Source organism: Columba livia, chromosome 1 (assembly GCF_036013475.1).
Source record: "Columba livia isolate bColLiv1 breed racing homer chromosome 1, bColLiv1.pat.W.v2, whole genome shotgun sequence".
Taxonomy (NCBI): Eukaryota; Metazoa; Chordata; class Aves; order Columbiformes; family Columbidae; genus Columba; species Columba livia.
In genome coordinates, this window is record NC_088602.1 from 143,012,781 (window position 1) to 143,028,413 (window position 15,633).

At 38.1% G+C, this 15,633-nt stretch overlaps 1 protein-coding gene across 1 annotated transcript in view; it reads right to left on the reverse strand.

Annotated features, from left to right (window-relative positions):
* Positions 1-2,652: 2,652 nt before the first annotated feature.
* Positions 2,653-15,633, reverse strand: part of NTF3 (neurotrophin 3) — a 56,691-nt gene continuing 43,710 nt past the window's right edge. Inside the window, exon 2 of the mRNA XM_005510517.3 lies at positions 2,653-6,462. Within this exon, the coding sequence (XP_005510574.1) occupies positions 5,668-6,462 (795 nt within the window). The 3' untranslated portion in view covers positions 2,653-5,667. The remainder of the gene's footprint in view (positions 6,463-15,633) is intronic.

Below are 15,633 nucleotides of genomic sequence, written 5' to 3' on the forward strand. Positions count from 1 at the left end.
ATGTGTAAAACAGAACCAAGATTTGTATTAACGTTCCTTTCTCAGACAATGAAAACATAAATGGGAATCAACAGAAGTTATTTACAGTGCTCGACACAGTATTTTACTGCATACTTCCATTTACAGTTTTTTTTTTTTTTCTTTTGTAAATTGTTGTTAAATATATGTGCACTGGTCACATCAGAAAGTTCAAAACATATTTTAAAACTTGAATCCCTGGAACTAAACAAAGCAATGAACAATTTTTATGACACCAATATTAAAACCTTGGCTTGTTTTGTTTGGTGGGTAGTGCTTTCAACTTTGGTTCCCCCTTAAGCATTCAGTTTGGATTTAATACCTTCCAAGTCAAATTCTGCCCTCACTTAACAGCTCCGTAATCCTAAGTGCTGACAATAGGGGCTGCATAGGTCTAACTGAGAGCAAGACTTCATCATCTATGCTCAGTGAACACAGCTAATTCTTAATCAACGCAGTGGGATTGACCCCAATTAATAGAGGTTCATTTTTCTTTTGAATTCATGTTTCAGATGATCTAATAGTATTTCTTTAACCCTTTTCATAGCAGAAAAGAGTCTTTCATCTGAGGTTATAGTTGAGCAATCTCTCTCCCTTGCTTTACTTAATCTCTGTAAGGTGTTTGCCACCCAACAGCTATGAGTCCCTGCTTTTTTCAGTACTTTCTTTTACTCCCACTCTCCATGGAAATATTCTTGCTTTGACAAAAAAAATCATCCTAGCTTCTTCCTTAGAAACCTCCCCTGGACATGTTAGTGTTTTCTGTCAAATGGTCTCAATGTAATTTACAAATAAGGGAGCTGGTCTGTCAGTGATGCTCTTTCCCCCATGTGACACAGGTAAATAGTAAGGACACACTGTGTTTTAAAGAGGGGATAACTGACATACTGCAGCCACAGCACCCTTTTACAGCAGTTGCATTCAGATTCACATAAGGTACAGTTCTGGGAAGGCAAAAAATGTGAACTGAGAAACTGTCCTTCTGTTAAAGGTCTACTTGACTTCTCAACCCATGGACACGCAGGAAGCAACCCTTGATTGCAGAGCCCTTAATCATGCAACTTGCAGCTCAAGACTGAAAGCAGACTAGGAGATTTGGGAATGTGGATGTAAAGATGGGGTAGGGCTACTTGCTCTCTTTATGCTCCTTGGTCATCGTACACACAACCACTTCTCAAGCGTGATTTAGAGCAGCCTGGTCATGATCTCACCTAATTGTGCGGCTTACAGCTCCAAAATAGGCCCTTGTGATCAGCATGTCCGGAAACATGAGGTCATGACATCAAAAGGCCAGTTCCGTAGTGAAAGTATGGCTTTCAGGTGCTGCTGGCTTCAAAGCTCAGCAGTAAAACAAAGGAAGAATCTATATTTGGGGACTTTCATGGAAAGCATTACCGTTTGCTGTTCATCAGAGGTATCAAAGCAGCTAGCAATTACAAAAAAAAAAAAAAAAAAAAAAAAAAAAAAAATCATCTCATGAGTGTAATAACTTTCAAAAAATAATACATTTTTGCCACAAAAGTTAGTTAAATAATTTAACTGGGAATGTCACCGCTGAGCTCTGCAATAACCTGCACAAAACTGCAGGGACCTACAGTGGTAGTGAATGGTCGACTCTCCCAGGAAAGGTTTTGTTATTCTTATATTGCTTGACTTTTTTACACCACATCTGTGCTTGCTCCGTCATTCCGCCATCTGCTGTAACAAAATACAGGCAAAGCATTTCAGAAAACAACCCCTCCACACTTTAAAATGCTCCAACCCGGAGCACAGCTCTTTACTTCTCACAAGCTGTAGTGCTTATTATCCTCTTCTCCTCCTCCCTCACCCCCCCTTCCCCCCCCCCACGCATGATGAATTACATACGCTTACCAAACGTGGAGAACATAGAATCCCATTGATTTTGCCACAATGTTTCTATTAAATGAAAGGAATGGTTATGCACTTTACTCCACTGCACAAATGTGTTCGCTGAAAGGTCAGAAATAGCAGGTCATTATCATTAAATTTTTAATTTTGGAACTCCCAATCAGACTTGTTTCCTGTTTGGTATTGTCTGCAGATACACAATGTGTAGCCGAACGAAAGACCCTGATTGCTAAAGCATCGACAAAACAGAGTATGAGCAGGGTGATTTTGAGCACACACTCTGTATAGTCCAGTCAAAGTTTCTTCCTGGTGCAGCCACACAAATCTCTTGGTAGCAGTAAACTCACTGCACAGACTTCATTCCTGAACACATGTTCAAAGGTGATAAAATAAATGCAGATGGTTTCCCAAAACCTCAGTGGAGCATTTTTTACTGTTACTAAATGGACTGTAAAAAACTAGGGAAAAAATGGAGAAAATACAGTTTGACACAGGCAATTTCAGAAGAGCATTTGGTTGTTTGGGAGAAAAGCTAAATAAAATGTGTGTTTATAATGATCTATTGGTAGAAACAATATTGATAGAGCATCTGATCTGCCTACTGGGAGTGAGTTTTAGAATACTCAAATTAAACTAGCATTGTAAGCTGAATATTTTGCTTAATTACTTAACATATATACAAAAAAGTTGGATAGGAGTTTTGAATTAATTGTGCCATGACCAAAGTTAACAATAAATCCATCCCCAGCTACAGTGAAAAAAGGATTAGGCCTTAACAAATTTATTACAGGCTTTGTTTACAAACTTGTTACAAAATTATACAGCATCTTATGCGTACACAGGATTTACAAGAACGCGTAACTGATGTGTGCGATTGCTCCACTCCCTGGTTGAGATCTGCAGGTTTTTCTTCACTTGAGGCCTGATCCAGCTTCCACTGGAGAAGGTGAGAATTTTTCCTTTGGCTTTAGTGGAAACTGGATCAGATCCAGAGGGTAACACTTCCGCTCATTGTTATACTGAGGTGGGAAAGAGGCAGCCAATCTAATAACCTTATGTACCATGTTTCTTTCTCATTTAATGCATTTCAGATGACGGATGTTGTATTTACTCTGATACAGTTTTGCTGGCCGCTTGTAAAATACTTGGTGCATTGGTAAAGTTAAGAGTCAAAAACCAGTTACTGTTATTAGATTTACAGTGGAAAATGCAAATTGTTTTCTTTGAAACTATAAAGAATGAACCTTGATTCTGAGGGAGCAGAAATAAAGGCATTAGGATCGACCCTGATGTTGCTTACTTTGCTTTAAACCAATGTTTTATCACCTGATTTCAATAGATTTTCTCTGGACTTACAGTGCTGTAAAGAAGCATGGTATCCACACTGTAGGAACAATGTAGTTTTCAGTTAATAGGATATAAGGTTTGTAAGCAACAGTGACTAACCAGCTCTGTTAGTTTTCTCACTTCTCATGGAGATAGGCCTATCTGACATACTGAAGCATGAACACCTCTAAAGTTAATGATGTATGTCAATATCTGCTCTCAATTACTCACAGCACCTGAAAAGGATCTTTATTTGGGAAATCAGGGTGTAAAAATAGGTTTTGAACTTCCAAAAATTTTCAGTGGGGTAGGACTGTGAAAAACATGCTTGTCCCTCCAAGATGAAAAGTTAATAGGTAGGGGTTATTTTTTTTGTGTGTTGAAACTTTCCTACTAGTAAAACTAGAAAAATTTCCATTGAAGATTTTTTTTTTTTAATGTTTGTCAAGGAAAGAGAATTTGGGGAAAATTCTAGTCAGATTCTAGCCAGATCTATCAGATACCGAGTTCCTTATTATATTACATACACTCTTTCCTTTTAACAATGTCTTTGCTATTGAACTTCTGAAGTTCTTGCTTGAAACAAAGTTTGAAGTTATTGCTTGAAACAGAGTCAGGGGTTAGTCCTCTGAGGTGACAGTATTTCCTGTGAGGTAAATACTCTGGCCTCATATTGAAAATTGAGATGAATCTCAAAACCTTTGTTTAAGGCCTCCCCTACAGAATTATCCCTACATGGTCCCACCTGGCTTTCAGAGTCACTGCTACTCCAGTGCTTGGCCTCATGAGCAACCTGTCTGGTTCTCCAGTGGTTTTATGATGTGCAACACTCTCTGTAAGGGATTAGAGGACACCACACAATTTGCTGTCTTTGATGACCTGTTGCAGATTTGAAGTTGGTTTTCCAGTAGTGAAAACTCTATGAACAAAGACATCCTGCAACCTGATCTCATTCTCATTTGTGATGCTGAAGTTGCTACAACAGTGAAAGCTGTACTGTAAAAAACCAAGACCACTGCAGCTGTAATGTTTTTTAAATGGCTGGCATTTTTCAGCCCTGACTGTGTTTTAAGATCTAGCTAGATACAGACAAAATATGCTGTCCAAATTTAATTCTGTTGCTATCCATGACAAGACTCTCATTTACTTTTATGGGAGTGGGATCCCATCCAGGGCATTATACAGCTAATGTACAATAGATTGTCTCTTCAAGTAGTGTAATTATCATTGTCCCCAGTGAAGCTACATGGTAATACAAAGAAGAGTTTGAGGTATATATATGCTAGTACATTTGTCTGTCCTAAGTAATAATTCAGCTGTATGATCCAATAACTTAATTGTAACTATGGACTACCTGGATTTTAGTCACCGTGCTGCTCAAAAAGATATATTGTTTCATGTTCCTATGAAAGCTACCGGGTTTGTTGAGAAGTTCTACACATTTTTCCCTCTGTGAAAATGAAGAATGGATTCCTGAGGAAAAGAACAACTTCATATGGTTGTGTGGCTTTCATATCCACACCAGGATATCATATCTTTCCTTATTAAAATTTGCAAGCCAAGGGTTCTTTAAACCTTAAGACACCACCAGCTTGGTTTCTACTTTAAAAACAGACAGAGTGGAATGATGCAACTATGCAAACAGAAGATAATTGTTTCATGTGAAGAGGGAGAGACTGATCACAATAAATAGTCAATTTTGAAGAAATAATATTTTATGCATTATATTAATGATCTGTTTAGGTTGTTTCTTGGCTTCAGTAAGTTTCTGCTACAAATATTTTAGATTTTTTTTCATATTTTTCTACAACGAACTGGCAGCATTATAAACAGTTGCAAAACAAATGTGCTTCAAAAACATAAACAAAAATTGCTGGATTATTATCAGTCATTCTGAAATGCTAACAGAAGAGAAAATGGTCATTTCACTAGCAAAACTGGCATAATACACAGAAATTGTATTTTATGGCTTCTTGATGGTTGTAACATTGACATCATCTGCAGGCTACAACATGTATTTTGGTCCATTTTTGTTTTACCAGTAAGGAGTCAACACTGCATCCAATTAAATGTGAATGTATGGAGTGGGGAATATAAATATGTACACAACTCTTGACATTGATCTGATTTTTAGCAAGTTTACTAAATGACAGTCACTGGCTTGACAATACTGAATGAAAAATACTGATTTTACACAGATTTTACAGCAAGGTTACAGTATGCTGCCGACAAGCAGTGTCACAAACATAGTCTAAAAATAACCCGGAGTTGCCCGCAGCAGAGGTACACACCCTTCGCTCTTGTTTATTGAGAGAGAAAGCTTATATACTGTAGATTTGCTGAAGTTTAATAAATAAGGTCAACTTATAATATATAAAACAATATAAACATTTATATGCTACATGCATATCATATAATTTAAAGTAATAATTTATATAGCAAAGAGATGCAGATTTATGTTCTTCCTATTTTCCTTGACAATGCGCACACGCAGGAGGTGTCTATTCTTATCCATCTCCATCCTACCAGTTTATTGTTTTCTGAAGTCAGTGCTCTAACGTAAGTTTGGGATGTCTTGCATTGGGAGTTCCAGTGCTTGTCATCAATGCCGCGGCAGCCATTTTTTACAGGCTTGGCTTCTTTACACCTTGTTTCATAAAAGTATTGCTTAACTGGAGAGTTACCTGTTTTAATTTCTCCCAGCACAGTTACCTGGTGTCCTCTAATGTCAATCGCAGACGATTTGTCTGTGACCCATAAACTTTCACTGTCACAAACTGAATATTCCCCTCGGTGACTCCTGTGCTCCGCGTACCTTTTCCGGCGTGAGGTTCTGTTCACCACCACCGAATTTCCAATATAATCCTCCATGAGGTACAGTGGCGGTGGTTCCAGCGGTGTGTTGTCACTCAAGAGGACTCGGGGAGAGTTGTAGCGTCTCTGCTGCCTTAAGAGGTCTGTATCCATTGAGATAACTGGCTGGAAGTCTGATTTCACATTTTCATCTCCATCCATGTCTTGCTGAGTGTCTTCTTTCTGCACCGTGTTTTGATAGTTTTCCTTAATATCGACCATCTGCTTAGAAAGCTTGTTTTTCAAAATGTCTGCCTGAATGAGTTTAATAATAAGAGAATTTATTGAATCTTCTGGCAAACTCCTTTGATCCATGTTGGTAGACTGGATGCCACGGAGATAAGTGAGAAATATCACATAAAAGAAGATGGACATCACCTTGTTCACCTGTAAGATCTGCAAAGAGACAGAAAGTCAACATAAAACCAATTAAATAGGGAAGTTTACTAGATGCTGTAGACATTAAAATTCTTATTTGTTTTAGTTGTCGTACATCTTCTGCATGTTATAAATATAGTTAGGCCATGTGTTTCTTGTAAGATAATTTGTCATTATATTTTATAATTAATGTAACTGTCTTCTGATTTTTTTTTCCAGTGTTTAATCTGTATTTCATGCACTTTTCAAGATGACCTTCTTTTTCCTCTTTCCATGTATAGTGACAAATACATCTTTTAGGACCTTTCTCTACAGAGGTGTGATAGTATGTCCAGGTCTTGTAAGCAGAGAGAGGCTAAGTTACTTTCACAAAGTCTATTCTACAACATAGCTTAGTTTCAAAACTGCAAGATTATGCAGAGTAACATATTATGAAATGGTGGAAAATGAAGAATTTCTGATTTTGCTAAGTGTTGTCAGTTTTTGAGTGTTGATGTCTCCTGGATTCCTCAAATTCCTCTAGGCAACCTGTTCCACTGTTTGACCAACCTCACGTTAACAAACAAACAAAAAAAACCAACCCTCATGTTTAAATATCATTTCCTGTATCTCAATCTGTAGCCGTTACCTCTTGTCCTTTCTTGGGACACCTCTGAGAAGAGTCTGGCTCCATCTTTTTTATTCCCTCCCATCAGGTATTTCTACACTTCTATAAGGTCTGCCTGAGCCTTCTCTTCTCCAGGCTGAAGAGTCCCAGCTCTCTTAGCCTCCCCTCATATGACAAATGCTGCAGTCCCTTAATCATCTTTGTGCACTCACTCCTGTAGGTCAATGTCTCTCCTGCACTGTGAAGCCCAGAACTAGACATAACACATCAGTCGTGGCCTCACCAGTTCTGTGATGAGGGGAGAGATCCCCCCCTTATTCTGCTGGTGACTCTTCGATTACCCTGTGTTTTTCCCAGAAGAAATTGTGGAGAAATTAGACATCTTAAACAGAACATTTTCCACTTCTTCAAATCACCATTTTTCTTGTTAAGAAAGCAAACCATTTTCTATTTAATAAAGCAAAAAGAAAAAAAAGAAAAATGTTTTATCGGAGAATCCTCTATCCGCTCTTAGCAAAACTCCTTTAGCAACAGTGAGTCCCCACTTCATAGTTTGGAACTGTAGCAAAATCAGAGCTACCCTCTGTGGATGTGTGATCTGTCCTTTTATGGACAAGAAATGTGTTTTCTCCATTCTCAGTTTGTCACAGTATGAGTTCACCTAAATCTAGACTGTTGCTTGCAGCAATGTTATGTTTTGGAAAAAAAAAAAAAATCTAAGATTTTTCAGTTACCATACAATTACTGTCATACCTAAACAAATACTAACTTAATGTAGATGGATCTCAGAGCCCAGACCATGCTGTATAAAAAGACGTCTTCCTGTGCAATTTAGTCTTCCCTCAGTAAATTATGTGCTTTTAAAAACACTAAAGATATTCTAAAACAGATGTCATTCAGCAGATTTCTTACAGCACTCAGAAGGGCTAACCCACACACAGTATGACACATAAGTCCATAGGATGGTGAGCAAAGCTCTAACAACGCTCAGCTCAAAAGCTGAAAGCATTATTCATGCCAACATGCAGCTGCATGTAATCACTGGTCTGCTTAGTTTCAAGACTAAGTGGCACTAGCAAAATACACAAGTTGGAGCAGGTGATGAAGTGGGAAAAGTAAGATTGGAGTTCCTGCAGACTCTTTAATGTCACGCTGCACACAAAAAGAAAAGGCTAGGGACTTCAGAATCAGAACAGTTCAAATAAACTACTTTTTTTCATCCATGTAGGAACCCCGTTGAGATGGAAAAAATGTTTAGAAGTATTTTTCTAAACCTAAAGTAAAATACCTTGTGGATTTGATAAGAGGGGTATTTAACTAATCTGAAATTTTGCTTGTAGTTTGATTTGTACTTGGCAAATTATTTGCTGCAAAAGTAAAAATGTTTCAGAACCAATGTTTACATTTTTTTCTGGTATGTTTGAGAGTGCAAAATTTGGAAAGAAAATGCAAATGCTTGATGAAATGACAAATTTTTTACGGCGTTTCTCGAAGACAGTTCACCCAGGAGGTTCATAAGTGGATTGTTCAGAAATTCCAGTCCATGACTTGAAATTGTCAAGCTTACTGTACAGTCCAGCACCATCCAGGATATGTGTAAAGTGCTATTCTAGCTAGGAGAAATGGACATCACTGGGAAACTGCAGCTGCCTTATGGTTTTGGCTCTATTTTGAGTATAAGACACCTTAAAAGTGTACTGGTTTGCAGGGCTGGGCAACATTGCTTTTGATAAATGGCTCTTTGCCTTAAATGGAACTATGTGCTTGTCTAAATTGAGGATAATTTTCAATTATTACTTTTTTTTTTTTTTTTTTGTTAAACCAATACAAATGAGAGGAAAATGTAAAATATCAAAATGCTTAGATGTTTATGTTTCCATATTTTCAAAGCAAATCATTCTGATATTTCTAGACATGCTTCAAAAGTTACACAATGTGATTCACAAAAGAGAAAAAGTGCTTACTCAGTATAGTGAGTGAGTGTATAGTGAACAAGTTATCTAAAGAGACTTGCATTCAGAGGAAAGATTTCAACAGAGTTACCCTGTGTAAGAGAAGACTGACCTAACTTCCAGGCTCCTGGGGCAGAGGCTTGTATGGACTTAAACAGAAGCCACTCCAGCACAAGTAGCAACAGCTCCTTCTTCAGCCTTTTGGAGAATGATATAAAAATCCCCCAATAATTTAGTCCTTCATATGATTTTTTTCTGCTCTCTCATTAAAAATTATGAAAATTTCAAAAAAAATCATTTCAGGAAGAAAGACGAATTTTGTTCAAGTCAAACTTTTTCTAATTAACTGATAACCATGAGAAGTTTTTGTCATTCTTCAGGGTTGTTCTTGACATTTTCCGCATGTAAATCTCTGAAAAGTTTCATTTTAGCTGTCTTTGTAGACTATTTGCAGTCAAGTAAATGTGATGAATGGTCCCAGAAATTGACACAATACTATTTACAATCCTACAGGCAGTTCAGACTAGAACACTACATTTACGGCATGGGTCTGAGTGCCAGTTAGGCATAGGCAAGCATTTCCACGGTGACCTCAGAATAAGAGCAGAGCCCAGCATCATGCTCCCTAGTCCGGTATCAGCTGAAGTAATGCTGTTGGATACAAATAAATGAGACTATAACAAGTGACTGCTTCCGTTCCTTTCTGTCTGATATCTGATTGTGCGAGAGTATTAACAGTGGTACCTGAGCTCAGTTTCTTTTTCCACGTGCTTTCAGGTCAGCTGGGACACACAGACTAGTCAATATTAAGGTGTGTGATGGCACATCATTTAAATGGACCTTCAGTATATATTGGATAAATGACACATCCATTTGAAGCAGTATAATCATCTTACTGTGCAGCACCTGCTACGTACCAATATATAAAGCTATGTGGTTGTCGAACAGTTTAGGTAGTGCAAATCCAGACTAATTGATCCAGCACTTTGTCTGGATTCACCTCAAAGGCTAACCTGTTTATGTTGAACTCATTTGCCTGGGGACCCAGTGGTTGGATGTAATAGCGAATTACTCACCTCATTTTGTGCCTGTACCACAAACAGAGTAGGCAGCTAGCTAGGGTAGGCATTAGCAGCTTGACACAGTCTTGCTGCTGGGGTATTCATCACGTTTTCTGTCTCTGTGCTTCTGTATCACCCAATTCCCTTTCTGTTCTGTATATTAGGAGTTCAGCAAGGGCTGCTGACATATTCCAGAAAGCTGTTTTTCCTGAGCAGCTGAGAAGCTTTGGCCCAGCTCTGCTTTTGTGCTGTGTTATTCTGTGTGCCCTTCTAGATGTTGGGGTGTATCTTTGATGCTTTTAGCTCTTGCTAAAGATAATCAAAAAGGCGCTGGGGGGCACATGTATCTCAAATCAGCCTTTAAATGTTCCTGGAAAACACTCTGTTTTATGCAAATTGGAAAAAGCACTGGACATAGAGGTAGAAAGACTGGTCTCTTCAAGTTAGTCCCTTTGCATAGTGGCGGTGCTCTCTTATTCAGAGATGCTACCCTAGCTTTCAAAAGTGATTGCAAACATGGTATGAGGAGTAAAACTAAGTGACAATAAGGCATTATGAATGGTCCAGAGGGTCTGTGGGAGCACACATCACAGCACGGCAGGAAAACCAGAATATCCTGGTAATACAGAGCCAGCTGTTAAATTTTCACAAGCAAATTTGACTTAGAGATTGCTGACATTTGTGGCACGGTGGGTAAAAATGAACACCATACGAAAGAAAAGCTCATGCATTGCAAAGGTCTTTGATCTTTCATCTGTAGCTTATTTTTGCTCTATTTTAGCGGTTTTTATTCCTGCCTATCACTGTGGTGTCAGCAGGGTATTAATACTGTCTAATCTAGGTGTCTAGGGAAGGCCTAAAATTCAGAGAAATACATAAGCTTACCTATTGCTTCATCAATAAATAAAATCCCCAATAGATTCTGACAAAGAACTCTCTGTTCTTTTCAGATGCAACACTTTATATAGTGTTGGAAAGTTTTATTTTGTTCTGTTTGTGGTGATTAAAAAAAATAATCTGTATTGCTTCATTTTGATCAGTCTCTGAACAGTCTACACAGCTGAAGAGCCAAGTGTCATTTAATATGTTCTGTGAAAATAGTGAAATTCTAGTACTGTGAGATACTGCCTATTTACTTTCAAGTCATTGCTAAGGGAAACTGGAATAGAAAGAAAAGTGACCGATGAATTTTACATTCAGCATTGTATAATACCCAACATGATTTATGTAAGTCAACTTGAAGTATTTGGCACTTTCTGAAAATTTAAGAGCAGCTTTTGTTCTTCAGACTGAGCAACTGATGTTCATTTGTGGTGGCTGACAGCTTAGTCAGGCTTTTGCCAAAGATGACAGTGTAATTATTCTCATTGCTTGCTAAGCACTGTTTTCACAAACTCACAGAAAGCAGCAAGTAGCAGAATGCCCTGTTAAGTCCCTCATCCCAATAACTGTGTTGAGAAGAAATGTAGCCCTTCTCCTCTGTGCTTATGGGGACAGTGAAAAGGTACAGAACAAGAAAAATATCATGCATTCTGATTATTCAGAAAGGTAGGAGTATGAAATTATTGCACATGAAAATTTGCACTGTATTTCAAAATAGTAATCAACTATTTGTACAATATGTACCTCTAGAAGGATTTATTAATGTAGATTGCTTTGGAGTCCTGAATGCTCCGAGATATGCTATGACCCTCCTGAATATTTCTACTTTTCAAGATGCAGAAATTTCAACACAGAAAAATTGAAACTAAAGCTTTCACAAGAGCCAGACCCACTAAGAAGCCTAAGAATTCAGAGACAAAAATCAAGTGGAACTGGGTTACGGTAGCTTTAAGTGTTAACTCTCCCATCCTCGAGGCCAACCAAACTGTAAGTTAGAGTGAAGGAATTTGAAACTAATTCATCCCTTTTGCAGATGGGCTGGGGAGTGCAGCTATACACCATGTCTGAGGATGAGGCCACCAAAGTTTTTTAAGTCTCTGCAGCAGGTCAGTTGCTTTTGGTGATGCATTACTCAAGGCCATTTTCTGAAGAGAAGACACATCTGAGCACTGAGCCCAAATAGCCTCCAGTGAATAATATATACCTAAGTTCTTATGGAAATGGGGTTCATCCTACTGAGACATTAATATTTCCTTTTCCTCTCTAAATGACTGGCTGAGCAAAGCACGGCAAGACAGGTGTACACCCAAGTATCAAAAACTCATCTGCACTTTGAACCAATCTACAATACTGTTTATGATTGTTATTGTGACTGTGATCCTACTAGTAGTTGAAGAAAGTTTTCCTGACTCATAATGTTTTTCTGAGGGATAGTTTTGTGATAATACATCTGCTGCATGGAACAATCTGTTTTCTGAACAGTTAAATGCGCTATGTAGAACTGTGGCAATATCGGTTCATTTCAGACACAGCTGATTGCAACGGCATGTCTGTCTACATTTGATCTTTCCACAAATGTATCTGAGATCAAAATGTGATCACCTTACACATACCTGCCCATTTCCAAGAGAAAGGTCAGGAGCAGTTCCTTGGTGCTTACCTCACTACTTGGAACAGCAGCTGCTTCTCACTTTCGCTGTGCAAAGTTAATACTGTTAGGTTTTGGCCCCACACCTTTCTCCCCACCACCAACACTGTCTGGAGTTCAGGGCACTCAAGACCCCCTGGAGGCATTTAAACACTCCCCAGCATCCTCCAGCAATCCCAACAAGGGACTTGACTCTTAATAACGTCCAGTACAATATCAACCACACAAGCTACATCCCCAAGTCTATAATAAACCACGGAAGTAGGCAGGCTTTCCTTAGTCACAACTAGGTCTGTTTTAATTCCTTTCCCGACTGATATTTTTGTGACATGGTATTTATACCTGTCTGTCTCTGCCCTGACTGCCATGGTATAATTTTGTATTAACCTGCTGACTAATTAATCTGTGTATTGAGAAGGTCATTTTAAAGAGTTTGGGAGGCTGGGATCCTGGTTTCTCTGATTTGTTGGATGAGTTACTTCAAAATCTCCATTCATTACTTTCTGTATCTGCGAAATAAGTAACTCTGTTGAATGGTATTGGGGTTTTATCATCCTAGATAAATACCCTGAAATGCTTTGCTTTCTCCCTCAAAAAGATCGCTGTTGTCCTGCTAAGAGAGCAAAAGTAAAGATTTCCTTTCTCCACACAAGGCACAATAGCATTGCAATATGATGTCCTACATGGTGTGTGGGAGGTGCCTGTCTATTTTGAGAGTAATGAGACATCTTAACAAATATATTTCCATAAATGTTTTCAGTCTAAATTATCCTCTGTTTTCATTCATCGTTCTCATATCACTGAAATTTGAGCTGTCCATAAGAATTTATCTGGGTTAATAACGACAAAGTAATAGGGCTGCCTTTGTTCACATTTTAAAGAGGAACTGGAATATACAGAAATAAGATGATTTTTGCAAGGTCATACAGGAGTTCTGCTGCAAGTTGGGGAACAGCCCCTGGGTTTTCCTGTAGCACTCCCTGGATCAGGAAAACTCCTCTGGAATGCTCTACGGAAGCTTGATTGATCATTGAGAAGCATGAAATGCAAGGAAATAAAAATAATGCCATCTGAGATGAGCAGCCAGCTTAATCTTAGTCATGACAAAGAATTAAAGGCGTAGTTGGATAAACAATTTCCACAAAAGCGAAAGTATTTCTACATAGTATTCACAATGTAGCTCTGAAAACTGTCCAAAGTAACAGGAAAACTGAATGTCATGTGCTTAGCTAAATCAATAAATTCCAATGACTTGACTAGACCTGTGCTAATTTTACAAAAACAGATTTTCCCAGAGCTTTGCACTTTCCAGAACCAGGTGGTGCATAATTTGAGCTGATAAACAGTTTGTGTGTCAGTTAATCTTTTCATTTCTGTTTGTTAATAGTGTCAGGGCCAAGCAGCAAACAAATCAAATTCGCAGATGAATTTGGAGGTGATGCAAACAGCAGTGAGTAAAGAGAAATAGAATCTCTGATGGAGAAATGGAGACATGAAATATTGGCAGAAAATTACAAAGCAAAAGTCAAAGTAGAAATTACAAGCGAGCATGCTGGGCAAATAATAGTATTGAGCAATGATATCCAGAGAAGTAAAAAAACCTAGAAAGGAGCAATACCTGATCAGACCCAGGAATGTTGTAAAACTTTGGAAAGGCAGAGTATTAATAAATGCAAATACTAAGGCATTATATTGCAGAGCTAGGAAGGAATTAGTGCTTTTTGTAGCACAGCAGAAAAATTGGGAGGTTGAAAGAGTTGGAAAGTATTGTCATATGAAAAAAAAATTAGGAACAATCAGCAAAAAATGTCTAGTAAAGTTGTATGACTGACCTTTGAGGAAATTGTCTTGAACACGCAATCCTTTGCTACAAGCTGACAGAAAAGGCATGACAGAAAACCTACTGCAAAGATCTGGAAAGCGTATACTCCGGTGAAAGAGAGCATTCACTTTAGGGTGGTGCAAAGGAGTACAATCAGGAAAAATGGGATTAAACTAAGGAAAAGGAAGTTAGGCTGATCATCAAAAGCAGTTTTCAAACTCTGCAAGATGTTTGTAACAAGCCCAAAGCCACACCAAAGAGGCCTGGTTTCGTGTTTCGTTGCAGCCATGAAACTCCATCTACGTCTTTTTTTGAAACAGTTTGAAGATCCATTAACCTTTCAAGTCTGCCTGGACCTACTTTGGCACAACCAGGGTTGATTAATTGTTTTATATTAAAGTCAGGCAATAGTTGCAGTTCCTCTTATTTTTGTCAGAGAGATGCTTTGAGGGATTATTCTTTCCATAATTAAAGTGATGAAATTCAGGTCTTTTACTTTCCCACAATTCTGGGGGCTTCAAGCCTGGCCCCTGGATATATCAGAGGCATGACTATATTTTTTGTATGTTTCCAAAAAGAAAGAGGGAAGCCATGCAAAGGCTCGAGGTGTAGTAGTCCACATTTATAACAGGTTGCTCTTGTTATTCTATTTTCAAATACCAGAGGTGAGTTTTATCTAACTTGGCAGAAGGAGGAGAAAGGGAAGCTGCTCTCAGATCATCAGAATTTTGCCCGTCTCCTGTTAGGGTATGAAAAAGCAGCCTTCTAGAGACCCTGTGGTGTAGAATGGTCTGGCACTTTTTGACATTTACTTTACTACTGGAGAACTCATTTTGAAGGAAAAAAAAAGTCATAGAAACAATTTGAGAGATTTTTAAAATGCTATTTTTTAGTTTTTCTGATGTTAAGAAACTCAAGAGGAAAACTGCTTCAAACTGTGAATTTCAATATAATTATTTCACTGGATTTTATATTGAAAACAAAAGGGTTTGTGTTTTGGTTTGGTTTAGAAACTGAAAAATTCCTTTTCCGTCTTTTTTTCATACCTTACAATCTATTTTTTTTCTTTTATGAAATAAGGAAAACAGTGAAATCAAGCAAGCAAGCAGAAGAAAACAAGTGTTGCAGCTTCAAAAATGTCTCAGTATGAAAAACTCTTACATCCCTAAACCTGGTTTATGGGTACAGACAAACCTCACATCCAGAAGGAAACAGAA